This window comes from Brassica rapa, chromosome A09 (genome assembly GCF_000309985.2).
Source record: "Brassica rapa cultivar Chiifu-401-42 chromosome A09, CAAS_Brap_v3.01, whole genome shotgun sequence".
Taxonomy (NCBI): domain Eukaryota; kingdom Viridiplantae; phylum Streptophyta; class Magnoliopsida; order Brassicales; family Brassicaceae; genus Brassica; species Brassica rapa.
In genome coordinates this window covers 31,840,700-31,865,427 of record NC_024803.2, presented here as the reverse complement: position 1 = coordinate 31,865,427, position 24,728 = coordinate 31,840,700, and the positions used below count along the sequence as shown (strand labels likewise).

Below are 24,728 nucleotides of genomic sequence, written 5' to 3'. Positions count from 1 at the left end.
GGTTATGGATATATATAAGACTTTTAACTATTTTTTTAACTTTCACAGTGCTTTTTTTTTTTAACGCTGGATTGTATTATTAAGTCTTATAGTCAAAAAGTTCTAAACAATGAGAATTATCAAAACAAAAGAATAGAAAAGGGATACACCAGTAGGGATCCAAAGTAAACTTTCACAGTGCATGGTAACGAAGTTTTATAAATTTATTTTCCATAGTTTCTCATCCAAAGGATCAATACTATTAAAAGGGAAAGAATTTTAATAAATCTACTTAAAAATGTTGTTTGGATTCTTTCCTTAACTAACAATATTTTTGATCTTACCATAATATTTAATTAAAAATAAATAACCAAAAATTTCTCTAACAAACATTTAATAATACATTTATTTATTAGACCACATTATTTTGTACAAGAACAAAGTTATACGACATATATGCTTTCCTTTATTAGGTAACAGTGCATTTCCTACACAAAAATAATGTACCACATATATTCTATTATATTATTCTCTAAACATGTCTCATTAGTCTCATAATTAATAAATGACTCATTTTACCCAATATAAATAAATTATATAAATCGTTTGATCCACTAACTATGTAACAATACACGCCATCCTTTCTATACTTCTGTTTTAAATTATGAAAAAAACTAATGCATATATTTGCTAAGAATATATCTTACTTCGAAAAGTATCTAAATTTGAAACAAATCAAAAATTAAATATTCTTATACTTTTATCCTATTTTAAAAACCAAGATATAGCAACATTTTTACAAAATATTTTAAACAAAAAATAATATACCGCATATATGCTATTTAAATTCAATAACTTTATCAACCTTAACAGATTTCATAACTCATTTAAAAATTAACATATATCATACATCATACTATACCATGTCATCATACATTATATATTTCCAAATATACTATTAAATTATCATAAAATTTGTTATTTAAAATAAGTTTTAAAACTATTAAAAACCTTACAAATTTATACTATTAAATTAGCCAAAAATATTTCAAGTACATCTTCAAGATAATCAACTCAAAAATGTAACTCTTATAAAATGCATACAAAATACAATCAGAGATTGTAAGGTCAAAAAAAAAAAATACAATCAGAGAGTGTAGGTCTGATCTCAGTCAGCAGGTGGAGTTCATTTCGGGTCATAAATATTTGGACATAACTAGATATTTAATTTTTGGGTTTAGGTTTGGATTGGTTCTTTTCAGGTCCTGATCGGTTCGAATCTATAATTCAAATACCTATAAAATACATGTAATTTTTAGGTACGTAACAAGTCCGAATTAGTTTGGATATTGAGGAACCAAAAAAATACTCGAAGTACCTGAAAACCCAAAAAAATACTGAAACACATACCCAAAAACCCAAACAAGTACCCAAAATATTGAAAAACCGAAAAGATCCAAAATTTTACCTGAAATCTGACCCGAGGAACCAAAAAATACCCAAAAAAATTTCCGAATACCCTATATATTTTTTATTACAATTTTACTCAAAACCCGAAACTAAAATCGAAAACCTGAACGCAAAACTTAAAAAGTATTCGCAATAGCTAAAACATATCTAAAATACTCGAATATACCTAATATACACAAAAATTCAGGTACTTGGGTATTAGGTCGGGTCTCGGTTAGGATATTGACTCAAAGAAAACTTGCGGGTCCAAAAAAAACTGAATATGTACTTTGTTTGCCCTAGATCCAAATCCAAACAGCACCAATATTTCCAAATCGATTTCAGTTTGGTTTCACGGATCTGGTAAAATGTTCATATCTAAGAGAGAGAATTACATAAGAGTATATATATATAAAATCATAAATAAATTAATTCATAAATTATACAATTTTAAATAAATTTCTTCTTCGATATAATATAACTTTTGTAACATAATAATGCATAACAATTTTAAAATACAAATTCATAATCTTTGTTGACAATCCAAAGAAAAAAGCGCGGGTCAAAATCTAGTATAGGCTTAAACTGATAGCCGCAATGACAGAAATTCCAAAATAAATTACAAAATGGATTCAGATTATAATTTTTGGAGAGGAATCCAATTACAATTGCAATCATGTAAAGCTTATTTGAAGGATGATTTAAATTTAATTATTTATCTTATTATATAAATTTTATTATTTTTAAGGAACAGATATAAAAATATTTTTAAGATAAAATAAAATATCCTTTAACCCTAAAAAGTTTGTGTCACAAATATAAGCCGTAAAGATTAAAATGGTCAAAATATTTCATTAACAAGGTAAATATACATATATATCTCTAGTGTTAACTAATCTAGATCTTATGGTTTAGATTTAAAGGGTGAAGTTTTGGGTTGGGTTTTAAACTTTTAAAAATAAAAAATAAATATTAAAAGTTTTAAAATAGTTTCAAAAAATATTTTCGAATTCAAAATATTTATTTTTGAAAAAAAATTATAAAAAAATCAAAAACAAATTTATAAAAAAAAGTTCAAAATAATTTAAAACTATAATTTTATTTATTTATTAATTTCTATCTATATATATACGGTGTAAGAGTCTTTTGTCTCTTTAATGAAACACTTTTGTCATTTTTCTCTTTTGTGATTTTTTTTTGTGACAAATTTATACAATAATCATTTCATAATGTGTTCAATATGTTACTTACCAGGTATGACACGCTGAAGTGAAGTGCTGCCACAAGCTGTACCGAGACCATCGTTATCTGAAAGCGAAACATTTTAATGATTTTTAAAGATGAAGTCAAATGTGATGAGATGAGCTCTCAGGATATTTTTCGTGATAGATAATAGTAGAAGCTTTTTGTGAATAGAATAAGCATTTTTGTTTTGATGATTCCCAAAGCACCTTATTTTCAGTCAAAACCCCAAGAAATTCAGAACACAAAAGCTTTTGTAAAAGAGATAATATATAAAACCATCGAATGTGCCATTTTGGAATATGGTATGGACAAGTGAGGTCAATCGAATTGATGATCCTCAAAATCGTAAACATAAAAAAGGATCGAGCTCTCCATTTGGGGTTCCCCGTGGATGCACTAGATTCACGAAAGAAAGCCTACAATAGAAATTAGGATAAGACATGTCTTTTGCGCATAGCAAATTTATATGAAAATTATTTAATAAATATCGTACGCAAAAATAAAATTTATATTCTTGATCGAATTAATATTTTTGGCACTTAAATAATTTTTTAAAAACTTTTTTGTTAATTACATAATTTGTTTACTGATGAGCTCATCGTATTTTTAAAAATATTTTAGGTCAAAAACTCACTTATCGCATAAGAACCTAACGTTTAGTCCGAAGAATCTCAAGCCTACTATTTGGTTACAATGAAACTATATCATCTCGATTTTATATTATGATTTAGCAATTTAAAAGTTAATTATGGTTATGAGAAGTTTACGTTCACGTGCCAATCCTATCTACCTTCAATATTTATTTTTTCATTTTTGTGTTGTTTTTTTTTTCATTTTGGTTATTGCTAAATATTGATTTTTGTGTTTTTTCTCATTTCGTTGTTTTGTTCTGACCTGAGATTTAGAAAATATTAGATGGACTACCTGCACGCATGTGCGGGCATTAACATTAATATTAAATTGATAATTACATATTTACAACTATATAATATTTATGTTACATGTATGTGGTTAATATGAAAGGTTCGATGTTACATATTGATATTTATACTATGTTCATATGAACAAAGAATACAGTAGAACGTTTAGATTAAAAAATTTCAGTGTTTCGTATAAACAATATGAGTTATGAAAAATACAAGAAATTTTTACATTCTAAGACACATTATGACTTATGAATTACACATATAGACACATTCTGCTGGTCAGGCACTTTATGGATGTGTATTGTCCTTCATGCCCTCAAATTAGACCAAATATCTCATCTAATTAATTAAAGAGAAAAGACTATTTCTTATTATTGAAAAGTCACGAGTCACATATTCTCTCTCCATTCCTGATTTCAAAACTCAGATCTACTTTCCCTTTCCCAAATTCCCAACCCTAATTTCGAATCTCTTCCATTCTTCCTTCATCGTTCGTTGAATCACACCATGAACCCAGATTTTTTTATGCTTGTTTTGTTTCCATGATTCCCTCTCCAACTTTCTACCCATCTTCCTCCGCTTCCCGATAATTCTCAGAAAACCCTTTTGATATCTTCAAACAAACCATGACGAAATTGAAGCCAAATAAGAAAGAGAATAAATCCAAGACTTCTGAGGAACCAACCCCTCGCAAATCACAGCAGGAGGTTTTGTCCATGTCCACGTTTTATATACATGTCCACATTTTGGTTTGATCAATTGTGTCCATGTCCACGTTTTATATACATCCATGTCCACATTTTTACTCTGTCAATAAACATTTAATCGATTAATTTGTTTTTTTTTCTGGGTCATTCTAAAATTCAACAACCTAGGTAGATAAAGGTTGTTCAGATGCAAAGTACGCTTGCTGTTTAAAGGGTCAAAGTTTGAGTCTTCGTCGGAGAATTTTAGGTTTAGAACTAAAAGATTAAAATTTTGGTCTGAACATTTTTTCATCTTTTCTGGGTTTTTGTTTGGAGGTTAGAGCGGTGGAACGACTTTTTCTGTTCTGAAGAGAACATGGGCGGTGGTTACTGGTGGCTGGAGTTGTCTTGGTGTCTAGACGGACATGGCTCCTTTCATCCAAACCCGAGTGAACTTAGAAGGCTCTGCTCTTTCGAACACGAAGACGTGAACTCCCTCTGCTCTTTATCTTCAAATGCTTTGAAAGCACTCTCTAGGAATAAGGATATTGAAAATTGAACTCCCCAAAACCATTTAAATGCTTCGAAAGGTACAATTTTTGGATAATCTTCAAGTTCTAGCGACTCCACTGTGTTTGTAGTTGTATTTTCTATTGTATCCACAAATCAAACATGTATTTTTCCGTCCACGAGTAAATGTACTTATCCATGGAACCTTGTCCACAATACTTTTTTTTGGATCGAACTCCTTGTACACAAAAAAAAACTTCATACATATAAATTGTAGGTTTAGAAAAAAGCTAAAAAAATATATGGATTAATAAAACTCTTTAAATGTTTGATATGAACTCGTCCATTAAAAAAAATATGATACGTTATTTTCAAATTTTAGATGAAAATGAGTATGTTCTTTCAAAAACCCGTCCACAAAATTTTACCTTTCTCCTCCTAGCTGTAGCTCGTTCCAGTTTCAAAAAAGCAGCGAAACCATGAATTTATTATTAAAATCTACTTCTTTTACACACAAAAGCTCATCACCCTTAGATCTATTGACATCCAACGGCTCCCCAGGAATCTAATTTATATTATGTTTGGTCCCCACAAACCAGTCAGAATTAAAAATTAATAAAATTCTAAGGATGGTTCGGTTCAGCCAGCGAGGGGCAGTATAGTCTATAATGTGATGTGTCATGAGAGAAAGTGTCCCTCCAGCAAGTTGTGTCTGAATGTGTTAAAAAAGATAAAAAAGTGTCCCAAACCGTTATCAACTCAAAATACAAAGTACCTTAAGTCCATAAAGTAGAGAAACCAGACCTTAAGACCAAGGCTTCGAGTTCTGTCTAGATTAAGGTAAAACCCACACATCATATAAGATCATATTTTCCATGTCTTGAGCGCCAGATCATCATGAAGAGTGCTCTCGATTTTCTTAGCACCAACATCTTTCCAGTCTATTGAAAGCACTGTCCCAATAGATTCCACCTGTTGATTGTGCAAAATTGCAAAATAGTCAATTAAAATGCCAAAAGCATTGTAATCTCCAAGAGAGAAGAAAGACTAAATAGGAATATAGATAGATAGATACTCACAAATGATTTGCTCTAGCCCTCCTCATATCCTCATCAGAATTCAAATATATCTCACGGAAGAACTTTTTCAAAGCAGCGTCTCTTTCAAGCTTATCATCCTTCTATTCTTCTTCACTTCACCTTCAAGTTTGTCATAGTCCTTTACTTTCTTGGAAGAAGGATAAGCCGGTCTCATTGAAACCTCTGCACCATTACACAAACAAATAATATAAATTTTAAAATGTCAAGAGTCTGTGATTCAAACTTCTCATCAGGTGAAACTAAATAATAAGAAAATAGGAAGTAGATAACCTTTTTAAGAAATTCGGGTCTGGCAAAACTGCTGGTTGTTTGCCATGTTCAAGAGAGGCCCATGTGATTATCTCTGCTTTTAAAAGACTTTTCTTAATTTTGGTTGATATTACTTCATATATGCACTTCACTACTGCTATCTAAATACACACCGCAAGGAAAAAAAAAGTCAATACAATGTGTACAACTCAGAACATGGTATTGTTTGAGTTTAAAATGACTGCTTGGTACTATCTAATAAAACGTATCATTTATATCTGATAAACCGTATCCTTTAGATACATAACTCTTTGAACTGCTTATAGGTTAAACATGATTATTCTGTTAGTTCAAAAAGTTAGAGTTCAAAAGGTTTAAATGGACTGCTTGGTACTATCTAATAAAATGTATCCTTTAGATGTCAATTATCTAATTACATCTATAAACCAATTATCTTTTCCAATAATCTCGGTTTGAGATGATATGCTTTCTCTCTTGGAACATCAGTCACAATACTCAGATGAAAAATCACTAACATAATTGACACAATTTACATAGAAGTGTTTATCATGGAAGTGTGTTCTGAGAATGCATTATGCTTCAAACGATCACATTTAACACTAATCTTAAAACATCAGAAAAATATAATTGAGAAAAAATAAATATTTCACGCATAACCCCAATAAAAAAAACCAGCCATGAAATATAAAAAAGAGATTTGAATTACCTAAGATTTATTATCATTGGTTTCATTGTAACAGCATAGATGATTTACGGTTTCCTTCTCTAAGCCTTGAGTCAGAAAAGAGGTAATTCAAACAAAAATATTTGAAGATGTAAACAATCCTCAAAAGATAACAAATTATATAATTTGTAGGACAACGTCAATGAGTTTCAAATTTTTTAAAAAGCTTTGAGATTACCTTTAGTTCTCAGACGTACCTGAAGAGGAGCACGCACAATAAATAAATTGCACTTGATTAGCATACACATCCTATATTATATTCTTGCTAAGTGATTTAACTTTATAGAATTTTCTTTTTCGAAAGGGACGATGAGTTCCTGGATAAACATAGTCGTCTTTTTTTTGTTAGTTGAATCACTACTGATGCAAAAATATAGATAGATATACAATATTGAGAGGAAGAGAATAAAAATAAACGGAGAAGAAGAATCCCTATAAAATTATCAGTAATGGTGTTTCCGTCTATGAGTTATTTATTGATTATCATACAACTGCGCAAGATTACAAAAGTAGAATTTAAATTAGAACGATCAAAACATATGAAAACTTAAAAGATAGATGCGTGAAACTAATGGGGTGGCGTGATATTTATATAGCAAATTAGTTTAAGTTTTTAAATGACCTAGCTTTCAAGAGAAACTATGAGATAGAATATCCTCTAATAAATTTTTATTCAGCTATGAGATAGAATATCTTTTAATAAAATTTTAAAGATATTCTGGTTATAATATATACATAATTTTGGTAAATCAAATCTTGCTATATATATATTTAAATATTAAATGCAACATATTAGGAAAGAATATATCTCGTCAGTTGATTGCAACTGGTTTTTGATAAAACAAATCTCACTTTAAGGATTTAAATAATTGATAATAAAGAAAGAATAAGGAATTTTAATGTTAAAACCCCTCAACTAAGTTTGTTTTGGGTAAAAAAACTCAAACTAAGTATTTAACGAAAAACCCCCTAAACTAACTTTATTTAATGAATTAAACTCTAACATGTCATAATTACCATTACTACTAATAAATCTTTAGTTTAGGGGTTTCTACATTAAGTAAACATAGTTGAGGAATTTCACCATTAAAAATGAAAAAATCAAAATATTGTAATAGGAGGATAAATTGTCAAAATACATTTTATAAATTAATGTATAAGCTTCTATAAACGACTTATAACCTCTTATAATAATTTAAAACATCTGATAAGCCAATATAAATAATTTTATAAATGTATTTATAATTTTATAAATGTATTTATAATTTTATAAGTGATTTATAAAGCATGCATTGAATTATTAGACATTAATAGTTATTATGATACTTTTTATACATATATAATTCTTTGTATACGAATATAAAATCATTATATCAATTCAAATAAACATTTTTGTTTATTATTTTATGTAATTTATAAATATTTAAAAAAATTGATCGCATTATTACTCTTTCATAGTTTCAACAATTAGTTACCATAAATAATTATTTCTAATGTAGATTATTTGAAAAGTGGTAATTGAATTATCCTTTCCTTTTATATATAATTATAATAAATAAAATTAAAAATCAAATTATAACAATTTGAAGAGTTCATTTATGATCAACACGTAATAAAAAAATTACTTATGTGACTTCTCAATCAATATATAGTAGGATTTATATTCTTATAAATAATTTATAACATTATATAGATAATTTTAAAATTCTGATAAATTTATTCTGTAAACAACGATAAATAATTTAAAAATCATATTAATAGACATTTTTGGATTTTGTAATATTTAAAAATAGTTATTATATAATTATATTCGAATACAATTCATCAAGTAAAGTATAAAACTATTATAATTATCTTATTTAAAATTTTGTTCATTATATTTTATAGTTTATAAATATTAAAAGTAATAAATAAAACATTATTAATCTTTCTATAATTTCAAGAATTAGTTGCCATAAATTATTATTTGTAATATTCTTTAGATTATAAGGCAAGTGATGTTAAATGTTTTTAGACTTACCTTAAATTTTTTATATCTAATTTGAATAAATAAAAATTAAAAACAATCGACTAATCAAATTATAACAATTTTTTTAAACTTCACCTATGAGTGACACGTCACCAGAAATCACTAATGTGACTTCTCATTTAATATATAGGGGGATTTAATGTTTAAAATTATTAAAGAGATACATACTTAGGTTAAGATCCGTACTTTTATTAATTATTTTATGTTTTTCTGCATATTATGAAATAATAATTATATATAAAATAACTAAAAAATCAGTTACTATTATGTAATAAATTGGTATGCACATATAAATCAAACGACCGCCCTTGTTTATTCAAAATCATTTTAGGGTAAATAAATCAATACAATCAATCTTATCTATCGTATATGATATATAATTAAATTTAAATGATATTAACATAGATATATAGTATACTTTTAATATGAATATTTATTAAATGAGGATTTCTATTCATATGATTTTATGATTATTTGCATATTTTTGTAACAAAATTTTACACCAACAATTTTTTATAATGTGGAATGTTAAGTGGTTTCAATAATTTATAATCATTTTAAAAAAACAATGAAGATTTCAAAATTAAAATATTAACTTTTCAATGTATGTTCAATATCAAAATATAAGTATGTATTTTTATATGATGTATAATTTAATTTAATCAATATGAAATATATATATATATATATATATATATATATATATATATATATAATATATATTAACATAAACACCTATTAAAATAAAATTATCTATTCATATGATTTTATAATCATTGTATCTTATTATAGAAAAAAATTAAAACCTTGACAACAATATTTTATGTGAGAATTTTAACAGTTTTAGTAATTTATACTCGTTTTAAAAAATTCAAAATACAACATATACAAAAAATCTAAATTTTTATTATATGATTAATGTAATTATGTAATTTATTTTAATAATAAATAATTAAAAAATGATAGAAAGTATACAGATTGTTAGCAAATCTTTATTATTTAAAATCATTAGTTGTCATATATATCTTAATCACATTAGGTAATTCTGTAGGTTTTATTTAAGGAAATAATATATAATAATTTCAATTTGATATATAAATGGTTCCATAATGGACATACTATATAATATACCATTTCCTAATAATTTAATTTTGGACTAACAAAATTTTCAATTGTTTCTCAAATTGTCACGTAAGCAAAATTAACATTCCAATTACGTTATAATAACTCAGCATAATACTTTTTAAATTAGTACAAACTACTAGTCGGATTATTGATCACATTAAACCTAGGGTTTGACTGGTAACCATCATAGAAACAATATGAACGAAAAGGAAAAATGATATGATTGTATGAATCTAAATTTAAGGAAATAATATAAAATAATTTCAATTTGATAAATAAATAGTTCCATAATGGACATACTATATAATGTAACATTTCCTAACAATTTAGTTTTGGACTAACAAATTTTTTAATTGATTCTCAAACTACCACATAAACAAAATCAGCATTTCAATTAGTAACTCAGCATAGTACTTTTTTAATTAGTACAAACTACTTGTCGGATTATTGATCACATTAGTCTTTCGTATTTTTTTTTGGATAACGAAGGACCACCGCATGAGAGACTATAATTTCTTCTAGGGTCCATTCTATTGTTTAGTTGGATCTTTATCGACCCATCATTGTTGCTCCGGCCATTTCTTACCTTGAAGACTATAATTTCTTCTTTTTGTTTACTCGTATATCCATAAATTAGAGTATCATATATTAAGACCATGCACACACAATAACGCTGGTAAATTACTTCAGATTTTTATATTATAGCTAGTTCTATTTAGTACATGCATGCTTTCTACAAATCGCCCACTACCGAATGTAAATTTTGATAGTGATATGTTGACAATACTATTATAAACCACTAGATTACAAACTATTGTATATATTCTAGCTGGTTGATCTGGAGGGATGGTCTCGAAATACTTTTCCATCATAATGAATTCTTCAAACATGCAAAATATGTTGTCCTGAAAAGGAGAAAAATCACAAAAGATTACAATGTATATATTGTATTATATATACAGATCCTAAATGACTTGGTAAAATATACGAGATAATTACCATTTCAATAAAGTTAACTAAAAGAGCCTCAGATGAGGATCAATGGGTAATCCAACACCTGCGTACAATGGATCATACATTGTATTTTTTATGGGCCTGAAAGAAGAAGTAAAGTATAAGTAATTAATATTCGAACTGTTTGCGTAAGCTTTGAATTTAAGATTTTACCGAGAAACTAACCGAATCTTACTACCTTTTTATTAAAAAGTCGAAATCTTATTACGTATGTGTCCTTAAGCAATTGCAAAAATATTAATTTGTTAATATATTTACAGTTTGAATGAACAAACCTCTCTTCATGGTTACTGCCTGCAGCACTTGATGAACGCAAATTTCCATCTTGCCAAAAGGAAGCCGTTGATGAATCTGCTATAGATTTCTCTTTAAATGGGACCATGATCCTCTGCAATATTTATGTGATTAATTCACACTCTCATAACTTTTTATGCTTCGAGAAAATAAATTACGTATTTGAGAGTGCATGTGTGTACGTACCCTTGTTTTAAAAGATGAGCATTCATTTTCGAGTTGATGATCATAAATACTACGTTGCCTCATAACTCCACTCTGCAGTATTAGACACCAAAAGTTGAGAATACCAAAGTGTGTATTAGATAAAAGGACTTTTTTTTTGGTAAAATGTTAAATAAGATAAAAGGACCTTGTTTTCTAGTGGTTGTATTTCTCATTTTACAAAAGATTCAACCCAAAAAAAAAATCTCACTTGCTGGATCATTGTGTTTGTGTATGAATTTTGACATTGATCGTAGAGACTTGGATTAAGAGGCGGCCTTGCTGTAATAGGTTGTTTTCCCTTATCTTGTGTGCCATAATGTCTACATTAACAAGAGTATGATATATGCAGTATTAGCACGTACTTAAATGCATGAAGCTAACCATTAAAGATGTTGTTATAGTAGAGAAATTAAGTACCTGGGAGAGGTTAAAATCGTTTGAGTTGTAGGTACCAAAGGCAACGGAATTTGATTTTTCCTCGGCCTAATAAAATTTGAGAATAAAAATCATCACTTAAAACATTAGATCATAGAAGAAAAACTTAAGCAAACATTTGTTTTATAAGATAATGATGTCACTGGATGTCACCTCCCCCGGGCTCGACGAGTAGTTTTAACTGAGCTTGAATTTTGGAAATTAAAAGCAAGTGGATCAGGTTGATATGGCGTCTGCGCAAAGGTTGGATAGTTTTCCGGCCTGTGAACATTCATAATATTATTCAATCGTAAGATAATATGATTTAAGTGTATGTATGAAATAAAATAATAAAGAAAATCATTATAGCTACGTTTGTAGGACTTGGTTGTTTGAAATCATGGGAGTACGATACTCTGGATTAGGTATAGTATTTGCAGACGACACATAAGGAATCTGGAGTTGATTGCTTTGCAAAGCCTCCCTAAAATATTTTAACAGATTAGTTAAACACAATTACGTTTAATTAAAATGTGGATGATTAGTATTTTTTTTTGATCAAAAGTGGATGATTAGTATAAAAACCCAAAATACGTTGTTTTCTTACACGTATGGCGGAATATGCCTGTTGGACGTTTCAGGTTGTTGCATCTGATCATTTCCAGGAATATGCTTGAGTTGTTCAACTATTGAGTCGAGATTATGCCGTTCTCCCTGAAAGCTGCATCCACTGATAGATAAATGCATTAATATTGTTAGTTATAAGCCTTTGCAAATATCTAAAGAGACAGTAACATGTTGTAAATTGAAGTATATACAAAGGAGGAACGCGATGATCTCGAAGGCCATAAATAGGATTGGAATTTGTAAGTCCATTAGCTCTCTCCACTTGTTGTGCATTACTTTCCATCTGAGTTAGCATAATATTGAATAACTTGAATATATACATATTTAAATGATCTGTGCTTAATAATGATAAAATGTTATACAAGATTTATACCATTTGTGAAACATATGGATCGTTAAAGAGGTGGTGATTTGTTTGCGACATCAAAGGTTGTTGATAGCTTTGGTTTACGTATCCATGTTGTGAACCAACTGATTGTAGTCCAGTGCTCATCATCGCGTTATTGGCCGAGGTTAGCAAACAGTTTCCACTGTAGACACTTTCTCTTTGGCCATTTGGGAATGTACATAATGGCTGCATATTTTATGAGATTAGTATACATTAATTTTGGTAGAGAAGATGGTTACTGTATAAGTTCTTTAGAAAATATAAATAAATCATACGTTTTAATTAGTGAAAGAGGTGTCATAGTAATTAAGTTATGTTCATACCACGTTGGGAGATAACTGTAATGCATTGATAGATCTAGAATAATCGTCCACATGACGGAAGCTTTGATTTTGTGTTACCCTCTCTTGATCAAAGCTTGGATTTCTTGTTAATGTCTCTTGATCAGTGTTCGGATTTTCTATCAATGATGGTGGATATACATCATTTGTGGCAGCAGAGACATGGACATATGGAACCATCTCACGGTGCTCATGTTGAAAAGCCAACAACGAAGGATTTTCCTGATGCTGCTATATATATGTACAAAAAAATAATTAGTCCAAAGCAGAAGCCATATATGATGAAATGCCAATATATTGAAGAGATCTCTATATTGAATATTTGGTTGAAAATGAAATTTAGTAGAATGAGAGCTTGACTTCATCTCATTTGAAATGAAGAAGCATACCGTGACAGCATTAAAAGTTTCTAGTGAATCCAAGAAGGAATTGGCTTCGAAAGAAAATTCAAGATCGTCGTTTGAAGCCATTCTTAACAACACTGCAATTTTCACAATCACACCTTAAGCCTAAAGAAGTTATATCGAAGATAAATTATGAACTATGAGAGTAAATTTTTTGCATGAATATTTTACGAGAACAGCTTTTGGGCATCGTTCTTAGTGAAGCTTCTTTATATATATATATATATATTAAACTAGATGTAAATGAATCTGTGAGAAGTTATATCCTCTTTAAAACTGTGTGACAAATGAAATTTACCTTTCTACAGAAACAAATGCGAATATGTCAGAAATTGAGAGGGTGTGGACAGTGATCAGCATGTCTTTATATATATAATCTGAGGGTTGATTGTCAAGATCTGAAACAGTCATAATAAGAAAGAAAAAATAGCTCAACTTTGATAATTTTTTATTTTACATATAGTGGTGCAAAATCTAGCTTTTATATGAAATCCGGCAAAATTGAATACTACATTTCTGATATTTTAACTACTAAATTATCTTATGATACTTTTCCTCTTATTTTCATAGTTGAGATATTTGGTTCGTTCACAAAGCAACATCTGGATATGTAATTATAATTAGAGAAATACTGACAGATTTTTATTCTAAAAAGTGCTTCGAAGAAATTCAAATTAATACTGTTAACTTTTATAAACTTCAACTCAGTAAGTTTTATTTTTTACAACACAACAAAAAGAAGAATTTTTTTCTTTCTAAAGTAAGAAAAATCTGGTTTTCTAAAACCTCTTTTACAGTAAGCCTTCCAATAGAACGTTTGTATTATCTTTTCTGTGGATGATTAGTTAATACCCAATCTGGAAGTTTTTTTAAGTTAATTAATGTGTGGTAATAAATGAAAATGGTAGGATAAACATATGAAAATGATTAAGCTTTGAAAATATGTTATATTTAGAGGGGAAAACTTCTAACTAAACTTACGTTTAAGAAGTTTTTAAAATAGGGTAATTTTATTGGAAAATGGTATACAAATAACACGATTTGTGATTTTCATCATCGTCTCATATCAAACAAGTAAAAATAAAAAGGTACAACATAAAACAAATTAATACATGGAATCATCTCTCTTGACATGACTGTTGGATAGAAAATCCCACATTGAAAATATGTAAGAGACTTGAGTAATATATAAAGGATTTGGACAAATCCAATTACCGCCAATTGGTTTTAAGTTAGAAGATTTTAAAAAATTGTCATTGGCTACTGTCTACTGAACTGAGGAAGGAACCAAACCTGTCATTGTTATAAGGCAAGTAAAGCACATGCTTTAGGCCACAAGATATATAACAAATTTTAGGGCCACATTTGTATTACAGATTCAACCATATTCAATGAGTTTAAGCATTTTTGGGTTGTTTATATTACTATTTTCCATTTGTATTTATGTAAAATACCATATAATTTTTATTGAGCTTTAGGCCACATCAAGTTTTAGGACGGCTCTGTGAGGAAACCCGTTTCATAGTCTTCGACGACTTCATGCTTAGAACATCTCTAAAGGAAATTCTATAACTTCTAATATATAATTTTTTTTTCTACAAAAAAAAACTTCAAAACTTCAAATTTAGAGTTTTGAGAAGTGAAACTTCATATTTGAAGTTTCACTACTCAAAATTTCAAATTTGAAGTCTCATTTTTTTTTTTGCATTTTGATTCCTTATAATTAATTAAACATCATATTTATGGTTCTTAAGTATTTTTTCATTTATCGTTTTAGTCCTTAAATTTTACATATCATAAATATTTTAAATTTATTTTTATAAATTCAAATTTTACACATAAAATTAAATAAAATTTTTAAAATCAGGTTTATAATATTTTAAACTAAAATTATACAACAAGAATATTACAAAAATAAACTTAATTAAAAAATCTTTTTTTAAAGATGCATGAAGAAATAATTATTGCACAAGTTTAAATATTACAACATCACTAATAGTCTAGTAAATTTTCTCTAGCACCTCCAAAATTTCTACAATATTGTCCAACAAATTTTGTGTAACTAAAGATGGAGCATTACAGTAATAATTTTATAGAACAATGCGGTATTTTGCTTGTAATTTAATATTTATTTATGTATTTCTATTTATAATATTATATATTTAGTGTAATATTTTACTATTAATATTATTTTAATATTTTTATATATGTGCTAGTTATTTATAAAAATTAATGGATTTATATTAATTATAACAAATATAAGGACCATGGTGTAAAATACAAATAATTTTGAAGTTAAGTTTGAAATTTTGTTTTTGGAAAAAAACACTTTGAAACTTCAAATTTAGAGTTGCAAACTCTAAAATATATAGTCTTTTTGGAGATGCTCTTAGCCTGTTGTGCCTCCATCTTCATCATTGCTGGAATTTCACTTTGCTGACCAGGCATCATCTCCTCTGTGCTGGGTCGTCCCATACCTCCATGCAGGATTGACCAACGCGTTAATGTTTTTTTTTTGGGTCTAAATGTTAAGATTTATAACCATTTTCTGAGTTTTACAATGTTGTGGAAACACAACTTATTACAAAAAAGAGAGAGCAGAGGAGGGAAATAAAGAGAGAAGGTAGCAATGGGGTAGCTTAACTATAAGGGGATACAAACCAGAAATACAACTCAAGAAGGGAAGGAGAGGAAGCAACAATAGCCTATCCCTCATGCACCAATCCACGACCCTGAAGAAAGCCTGTTGAGTCGACGTCACGCCTTTGAAGATTCGAGCATTTCTTTCCCGCCATAGGTTGTAGATAATGACTTGGTTTAACAGCTTGAAAACTACTACAGCCCTTGTAGCATGAGGTCCTTGGAGGAGCTGGCAACGATCGACCACTGCTGCAACAGAGGAAGGTGGAGACGCCAAGTACCTGCCACAAAAACGATTCCAAACAGCAGTAGCAAACGAACACTCAAAGAAAATATGAGAGTGAGATTCATCAGCAACAGAACACAAAACACAACCTGGTGGAAGTGATAATCCCCAAGAAATCAATCTGTCTCTAGTTGGAAGTCTTTTGAGAACAGCAGTCCAAGTAATGAAGGAGCAACGAGGCACCTCCTCTTTAAACCAAACAACCGAGTGCCATGGGACACGGGGACTGGGATTTCGAAGCCTCTCCCATGTAACTCGAGAAGAGAAGGAGCCAGCAAATCCACCCAACTGAATTCTCCACAAGTATACATCGCTACCTTTCTCATCGGTCGGGACGTCCAATGTTGATAGTATAACTTGTAAGGTCTCAGCATTCTCAGAATGAGCCGGTGGTAAATTCCAGTGACCATTGCGAACAGCTTGCGAGACAGTAGCATCAAAGGGAATCCTGAGATCTGAAGGACCTGAGGTTCCGAAAAGTAGATGTAACGGACCCAACTCCGTCCAATAATCATACCAAAACAAAGCCGTTTTCCCATCTCCAACGCTGCAACGGAGATAAGTATGGAGCTGCTGCCTCAAGTCTAGCATGCTTCTCACGGTCTTTGAGAACCTCGGTGCATCATTGATAAGCCAAATACTCCTGTCTCTAAATCTGTTGCTTTTCAGCCAAGGAACCCATAAAGACCCTGAGGAAGAGAAAAATAGCCAGACCCTCTTTAATCTGAACACCATCTCAAACTCCTCTAGTCTCCTAATGCCCAATCCTCCTTCAGTTTTCGGTTTGCAAATATCCGACCAAGAGACTCTTGCCGCAGCCGCCGAAGAAGTGCTATTCTTCCACAAGAAACCCGAGCACAGAGAATCCACTTTGGCGTAGAACCATTTCGGAAGTACAAATACTGAACACCAGAAGTTCACCATGCCATAAATAACTGAAGTGATCATCTGAACCTTACCCAAAAAAGAAAGGACTTTGACTGTCCATGAGTGAAGCTTAGCCGTTATACGGTCCACAAAGGGTTGCATGGTTGCCGCTGAAATTTTCTTCGGGCTTAAAGGCAGACCCAGGTACCTAGTTGGAAACTCCCCACGCTTGAAACCAGATAGATCACTCAGTACCGACGCTTGTATATCAGTGTAACCACCATAGAAGATCTCTGTTTTTGTTTCATTTGTATCAAGCCCTGACCACTCCTTGAAATTCCTCATGACAGATTTGATTCCCACCATTGAAGCACAAGATCCATCAGAGAAGACCAGTAAATCATCGGCAAACAATAAGTGCGTGAGTTTAGGAGATGAACAGAGCGGGTAGGGAGAGATCGATAAACAGGTAGGGAGAGATCGAGTCGCCTTGCCGGAGACCCTTTTTTCCCTGGAAAAAACCAGCTAGCTCACCATTGACGGCAACCGAGAACCTAGGTGAAGAAATACACTCAGTAATCCAAGAGATGAACATAGGCGGGAATTGTTGCGCTTCCAATACCTTGATCACAAAATCCCAACACGTTAATGTTACCGTTATTACCACTATTTAGTGTAAATAATATCATGTTTGTAACTTCATGATATTGTTGAAAAATATATTTACAAATAGTTTTCAATAAAATATATAACAACTATGCAAAATGATTTTGAATAATTATTAAGATGCCTTTTTATTTATAAATGCTGAAATACTTGTTAAAACAATTAAATGATTTATTCATTAATCAATATGTTTTTTTTCTCTAAATATATTCTTTTATAAAAATCATTAATAAATATGATTTTTCTAATTACTTATAAATTGAAATAATAATAAAACGGATATCCTTATTAATTTTTCTCCGAAATATTTAAGAGAAATATCCAAATTTGCCAAAAATCTAACCACCTGAATATTTTATCTGAAATATTTGAATTTATCCAAGTTACCTAATTTTTCATCTACAAAAATCAAAATTCTATTTTTACCGAAATTATTCAAAATTATCCAAGAAACCGAAACCGAATCAAATAGTCTCAGATTCCTAACTTTGTTATTTGAATCAAAACAAAAACAAAACCCATAATTTATAAACAATTGAAAGGTTTCTTTCCCATATGTCTTAAACCAAAAAGCTAAAAATACAACCGAACCAAAAATGAACCGAAAAAATTATAACCGAACTGAGAACCAAACGCCCAAACCTGAACATATTAGTGAACAACAAACAGGGTGATAAATTTATCAACGAAAATAGCCAGCACTTTGAAAACGCGGATCTAAATCTAAAATCATGGAGAATATGACAAATCTAATTTTAGTGACATAAAATATGACGAAATATAAAATTATGGAGAGTATGAAGAATCTATAAATTCACTTCTCAGATAATAATATATATATCATCCAAACTCAACCGAATCCTATTTTGATATATTTTATTGACAAAATACATTTTTTTAAAAAAGATAAAATTTGAGAGAACTTATACAAATGACTAATCCAATAAGCTTAGATTTCATATATAATTTATTCATGATATGTACAATAAGAAGGGATTTGAAAAAAATATCAAATCCTCTTAAATCCTTGATCCAGTGAGATCCCTCCCATTTTTGACTATATTAATTAAGATATAATGAATCATCTATTTTGTAAGAGGATAAAGGACAAAAAAAAATTTACCACATAAATTCTCAATATAGACACTAAAATTATATTATTTTGACTTAAAATTGTATATTAAGTTCAATATATATATTAGTCGCACAAATTATGCGGACCCACACCTAGTACAATCATTGTAACTAGCTTAAGATCCGCGCAATTGCGCGGGATGAATGTTATATATAAAAATAATTTATATATATTACTCATTCCGTTCTTTAAAGTTACATATTCTAAAGAAAAAAATATTTTAAAAAGATCTATTTTTTATATTTTTAATGTATATTTTATTAACTAATTGCAAATTTCAAAAAATTTAATTGCACTAGTTGAATTTTTATTGGCTTAAAATTATGGAAAGAGATAAACACAAAAATATGTAAATTTAATGTGTTTTTTTTTTTAAATGTGTGAAAAATCTAGAATATGTAACTTTAAGGAACATAGGGAGTATTATTTATTTGTATTCGTTTATTTATTATGTATATAATTAAATCAGACTAAGCACATAAATCAAAACAATACATCTTGTTTGTTTATGATACTTTTTTGGTAAATAAATCAAAACAATTATTTTATTTGTTTTATATAGTATATAACTAAATTTCAATGACATGGATATAGATATATAGTATATTTTAATATAAATATTTATTATTTAGAATCATACTCATACGATAAACACAAAATTTTTAATGTGCGATTTCTTTAATGCAAATAGCAAAATTAAAATATTAAGGTTTTAATACTTTTTAAATACAAATTTATAAATTATCATATTTACGTATTTTTTTATGTTATATAATTTAATTTTAAACTATATTAATATATAATATGAATGTCTAGTCATATTGATACAATTTATGATCATTTGTATCTTGTTATTACCAAAACAATTAAACCATTGATCACAAAATTTTAGTGTGAGACATTTACCGATTTTAGTAATTTATAGTCGTTTTAAAAATTAAAAATATAACGTATAAGAAAAAATTATTTTTTTATCATATGGTTAATGTGGTTGCTTAATATTTTTTAATAATATAAAATTAAACAAAAAAAAAGATCTAAGATACTAAAATTCTTATCAAATATTTATTATTCATAATCATTAATTGTCATGTATACGTTAATTATATTAGGAAATTCTGTAGTTTTTATTTAAAGAGAGTGCGAGAATATTATTTTGTACGCTATTTATCAATTTAATAGTTAGTATAATGTAAGTTAAGATAAACCAACATATTTTCTCTAAGAATTTTGAATTTCATCCTCATGGTGACACGTGTATACAAAACAATGTTGTGATGTTTCTCATTTAATATATAAAGGATGCAACAAAAAATCTTATTATATAAAACTCGGTTCTTCAAAGTTGCTAATTAACAGGATTGTGACATGTGTCAGTAAATTTTCTAAGATTGTGACATGTGTCAAAATATAATATCTCTTTTTTAAATATTTAAAATAAATTTAGAAAATAAAAGTTATTATTACAAAGATATTCTTTTATGTTTCTTTTTAAGATTGGAGAAAATAGCAATTACTATTACATAGTCTCTTACAATTATATTATATCTTATTATATAAAACTTGGTTCTTCAAAGTTGCTAATTAACATTATTGTGACATATGTCAATAAATTTTCTAAGATTGTGACATGTGTCAAAATATAATATCTCTTTTTTTTTTAGATTTAAAAGAAATTTAGAAAATAAAAGTTATTATTACAAAAATATTTTCTAATGTTTATTTTTAAGATTTTGGAAAGGAACAATTACTATTACATAGTCGCCTACAATTATATATGGTTAAAATTATTGGATAGTAATTTTTTTTTTAATCTTAAACAAGTAAATAATTGTAAAAAGAATGAACTTTTACAAATGTTTTAATGAAAAATATTAAAGAAAAATAATTATAAAATAAGTAGGTTTCCTTTCTTAAAATGTATAAATAAAATAAAATAATAAAAACAATATTATTTTTCTTATAAATAACTAAAACAAAATTATAAACCAAAACTAACTTCAAATATTTCATCCGATATGATTGTGACATGAGCCAAATAGATTGTTAATGTGTCAATAAAAATCTACCGTTATGTGAAAATAACTTTTTTTTCCTAAAATCTTAAATCAAAGAGATTTGTAAAATATTTTTTCTTTTTTAATCTTCACCAAATAAGATTTTTTTTCTTTAAAAAAAATCCTGATAAAAGATAATTATTGTAAAAGTCTATTTAATAGTAATTTTCACTTTAAAATTTTAATGATAAACATGATAATAAAAATTATTTAATTAACAAATAAAAATTGTTAAAATAGTAGTGATATTGAAAAAAATGAATTTTGAAAATAGTACCGCTTAAAAATAGTCAATATTAACTGGAAATAATTATTTGATAGTAGTTTTATTTTTCTAAATCCTAAACAAAATAAAAAAATTAAAATATTATAAATATTAATAAAATAATATTTGATATATTTTAAAAAAAATCATCAAAAAGGAGATTTGTATCATATTTTTAGTTTCTAACCAAAATAAAATTGTAAAAAGTTATTTGGTAATGTTCTTAAAAGAGAATTTGATGATGAACATGATACTAAAAATTAATCCCTCCGTTTAAAATTATTATTGATACGAATTATATAAATAGTATTTTTTAAACTTATTTAAGAGTAACTAGAAATAATTATTTGATTACAATTTAATTTTTCTAAAATTTTAAACATAAGATAATTGTAAAAGGTTATATGATAGTATTTTTCTTTCCGAAAATCCTAAAAAAAAATGTAAAAGAGTACTTGATATATATATATATATAATTTTAAATGAAAAGGAGCCCTTTTTAAAAAAAATCCTAACAAAAAAGAATTTGATGACAAGTATGTTGTTAAAACTATTTAGTTAACAAAAATCAAAAATAAGGATATCGTCATGATTGCTATTTATATGTGGTCATATGAAAATGATACACATGTTTGATCATACGAAAATCAAACTCATGTTTGATACATATTTTCATGTTTGGTCATAAGAGATAGATTATTATTATTGTCGCCGAAGTGATTTTTATATGCATTTTGTCAAAACAATCAAGTTTCATCGCCATCTTATTACATTTTTGGTTTTTACTATGTAATATTTTTCTTATTCATTTTTAATTAAAATGTTATTATGGAAATGTATCATTAAGAGATAATAAATTAAGAAAATTATTAAGCATCAAATACGTTTGATAAAATATTAAATTATTACATAAGAAAGTGTATGATGTTTTCATTGACTTGATTAGCCTTATTTAACTTTTCAATTTTTTTTTTCATTCTAAATCTTAATTCGGATTGGGTTGGGTTTAAATTTATAGGTATGAGTGTTTCCTCTAGCACTAAGTAGAAAGTTGATAAAAAATAGCATATGCTCCATGATTATAAAATACAAATATTAATTGAAATTTATGTGTAAAAACGAGTTCTTAATTATAAAATAAATCTCACACAACATATGCAAAAACAATAATAGAAATATAATAAAATGATTTATTACTATTATTTTCTTTATTAAATTAAAACATCAAACAAAAATTGTTGCAACGCACGAGTTCATATCTAGTTGAATATAATACATACGGGCGTCTACCTCAAGAACAACACTGAAAATAATCAAAAAACAAATAATTAACATAAGTCAAAATTTAACAAAATTTAAAAAAAGAAGGCAACTAGTGGTTAGCTTTACTTATCTTGTTCTTGGTTTGGAAGATTAATAAACCTTGTGAAAACATCTTCGATCCTGAAGATTAATTTAAGAACCTATAATCATATGGACCATATTGTTAGATTGATGATAGAATGAAAATGTATGTATCCAGACCCAAGAAAGCAATACAGCAATATGATAATGTTCATGGACCAAAAGGCGTAAATGACAATATATACCGAGTTTTGCCAGAAAAGAGGCTAAGACGATCAGAAGGAGAGAAACATGATAAGAGCAATGTCGATGTCACAGAGAATCGACAGTTCATAAGCTTTCTTGATCAAACGATTTCTACGTTTTGAGAAGGTAACTTGTCGGTTCGTTGTGTTCTCGATTCTCTTGATCTCCAGTTTCACACGACCCATATTGAAGAAACAAGTAGAGTACTGCTTGAGAAACTTTGTCTCGTTGCGTTTCGCTTCATCCAAATAGTTGTTGTCTGATCAATAATCTTCAAAACTTTCAAAAAGAAACGTCCTGAAAGAGTATATTGTTAATATACGGAAGGTGGAAGAAGATAGGTATAATAAGGCTATTGCATGTAAATCTTTCTTCAGCCCTCACTTTATCGTTTGGAGGTTTCTGAAGATTTCTCCTTCTTTCTTTATCAATGTTTTGATGAAGACAGGGCTTAGGTTAGTGATAATCATGCTTTCTTAAACGCTGAAGTATATATTCTTGAGGTATCTTATCACAATGTAATTCAGGTTTAGTTCAGTATACAAGATACATCTAACCTCGTCAAGAATAGTTAGGACTTTGATAGCAACCATAAATGCAAATATGATCAAAATCTCCCATAATAAACAGTCGCAATATCCAACAAATTTTATGATTAAAACACTATGACAATGGAACATAAGAAAAAAAAACAGAGTTGGGTCACCGATCGATCTCCCATTGATCTTGTCTGAATCACCTGCAACACAAAAATAGACAACATATAAATTTAGTTTAGAAAGATTAGTGAAACAAAGAATCAGAACCAAAAGTAGTTAGTACCAATGAGGATCTCTAATGGTATCTTTAAGATCGAATCAATTACCTGAGTAGAAGAATCTAAAGGTGAGGAGTGTCGTCAAAAACCCAAGGCTGGTGCAAGAAAAGCTCTCGGCCATTCATCTCGACACGGCCTGCTGCTATGTCTTGTTCACGTTTCCTAGCTGCTTCAGCTTGTTTAGCTGATGATTCAGCGTCCTTACAAGAACCGCAGCAAACTCAGAGATGTTTTGTAACAAATAAAAAAAATAAACATATATCATGGGGCTGGCTATCAACTATGATTCAAATTTTCGAAATCTGAATACTTTTTTTTTTCTTTTCTTCTGATTCAAAATCAATTCTACAATTACATAGAAAAAGCTGCTGAAAATTCAAAACTAGGGTTCTTCGTTCCTATAACCTCCTGGTCAGTGGAGGGAGAGATGATAGATGATACCTTTTGGCGCTTCCACGCGAGAAACTGATCTCTCGAAATCGCGATTTGCGTAGTTTGATTGCTGCCTTGACGAATCTCTCCATCTTCTTCTGCTCCCATTCTTTCTTATCTTTTGATCTCTTTTACTTTCGTAGACTCCGCGAAAATATTGTTTTTCAAACGACAGCGTATTGTCCTGCGACGCTGGGATTTCCGGTTTAACAAACGGAACCGATCGGTTTTTGATTAGTTG

General features: G+C 28.6%; 2 protein-coding genes and 1 long non-coding RNA gene across 7 annotated transcripts; 1 reads left to right on the top strand and 2 right to left on the bottom strand.

The window, feature by feature from the left end:
* The first annotated feature begins 241 nt into the window (after window positions 1–241).
* LOC103869076 lies at window positions 242–7,760 on the top strand. The gene is made up of 2 exons (XR_633112.3): window positions 242–4,306; window positions 4,627–7,760. It is a non-coding gene; the product is annotated as an uncharacterized LOC103869076 (long non-coding RNA).
* Window positions 7,761–10,450: 2,690 nt separating this feature from the next.
* On the bottom strand, window positions 10,451–14,766 carry LOC103869233. 5 transcript variants are annotated; one of them, XR_004451835.1, is made up of 14 exons: window positions 13,904–13,937; window positions 13,718–13,809; window positions 13,311–13,559; window positions 12,973–13,173; window positions 12,791–12,882; window positions 12,580–12,702; window positions 12,346–12,456; window positions 12,147–12,254; window positions 11,976–12,041; window positions 11,767–11,878; window positions 11,538–11,609; window positions 11,333–11,408; window positions 11,043–11,138; window positions 10,451–10,948 (listed from the first exon to the last, which is right to left on the bottom strand). XR_004451835.1 is itself a non-coding variant. In XM_018659025.2 (14 exons), the coding sequence occupies exons 2-13, from the start codon at window positions 13,796–13,798 to the stop codon at window positions 11,060–11,062; spliced, it is 1,407 nt and encodes a 468-aa protein (XP_018514541.1). In that variant the 5' UTR covers window positions 13,799–13,809; window positions 14,031–14,766; the 3' UTR covers window positions 10,451–10,948; window positions 11,043–11,059. The 5 variants fall into 5 exon arrangements, 4 of the variants coding, with proteins under 4 accessions (XP_018514541.1, XP_018514542.1, XP_009145550.3 ...); XM_018659025.2 differs by lacking the exon at window positions 13,904–13,937 and adding an exon at window positions 14,031–14,766 and having other exon boundaries at window positions 11,333–11,445; XM_018659026.2 differs by lacking the exon at window positions 13,904–13,937 and adding an exon at window positions 14,031–14,766 and having other exon boundaries at window positions 11,333–11,445; window positions 13,311–13,556.
* Window positions 14,767–23,799: 9,033 nt separating this feature from the next.
* LOC103869075 (zinc finger CCCH domain-containing protein 15 homolog) lies at window positions 23,800–24,703 on the bottom strand. The gene is made up of 3 exons (XM_009147125.3): window positions 24,497–24,703; window positions 24,104–24,255; window positions 23,800–23,977 (listed from the first exon to the last, which is right to left on the bottom strand). Exons 1-2 carry the CDS (start codon window positions 24,593–24,595, stop codon window positions 24,118–24,120), a joined length of 237 nt encoding a protein of 78 aa, XP_009145373.1. The 5' UTR covers window positions 24,596–24,703; the 3' UTR covers window positions 23,800–23,977; window positions 24,104–24,117.
* Between the last annotated feature and the right edge of the window lie 25 nt (window positions 24,704–24,728).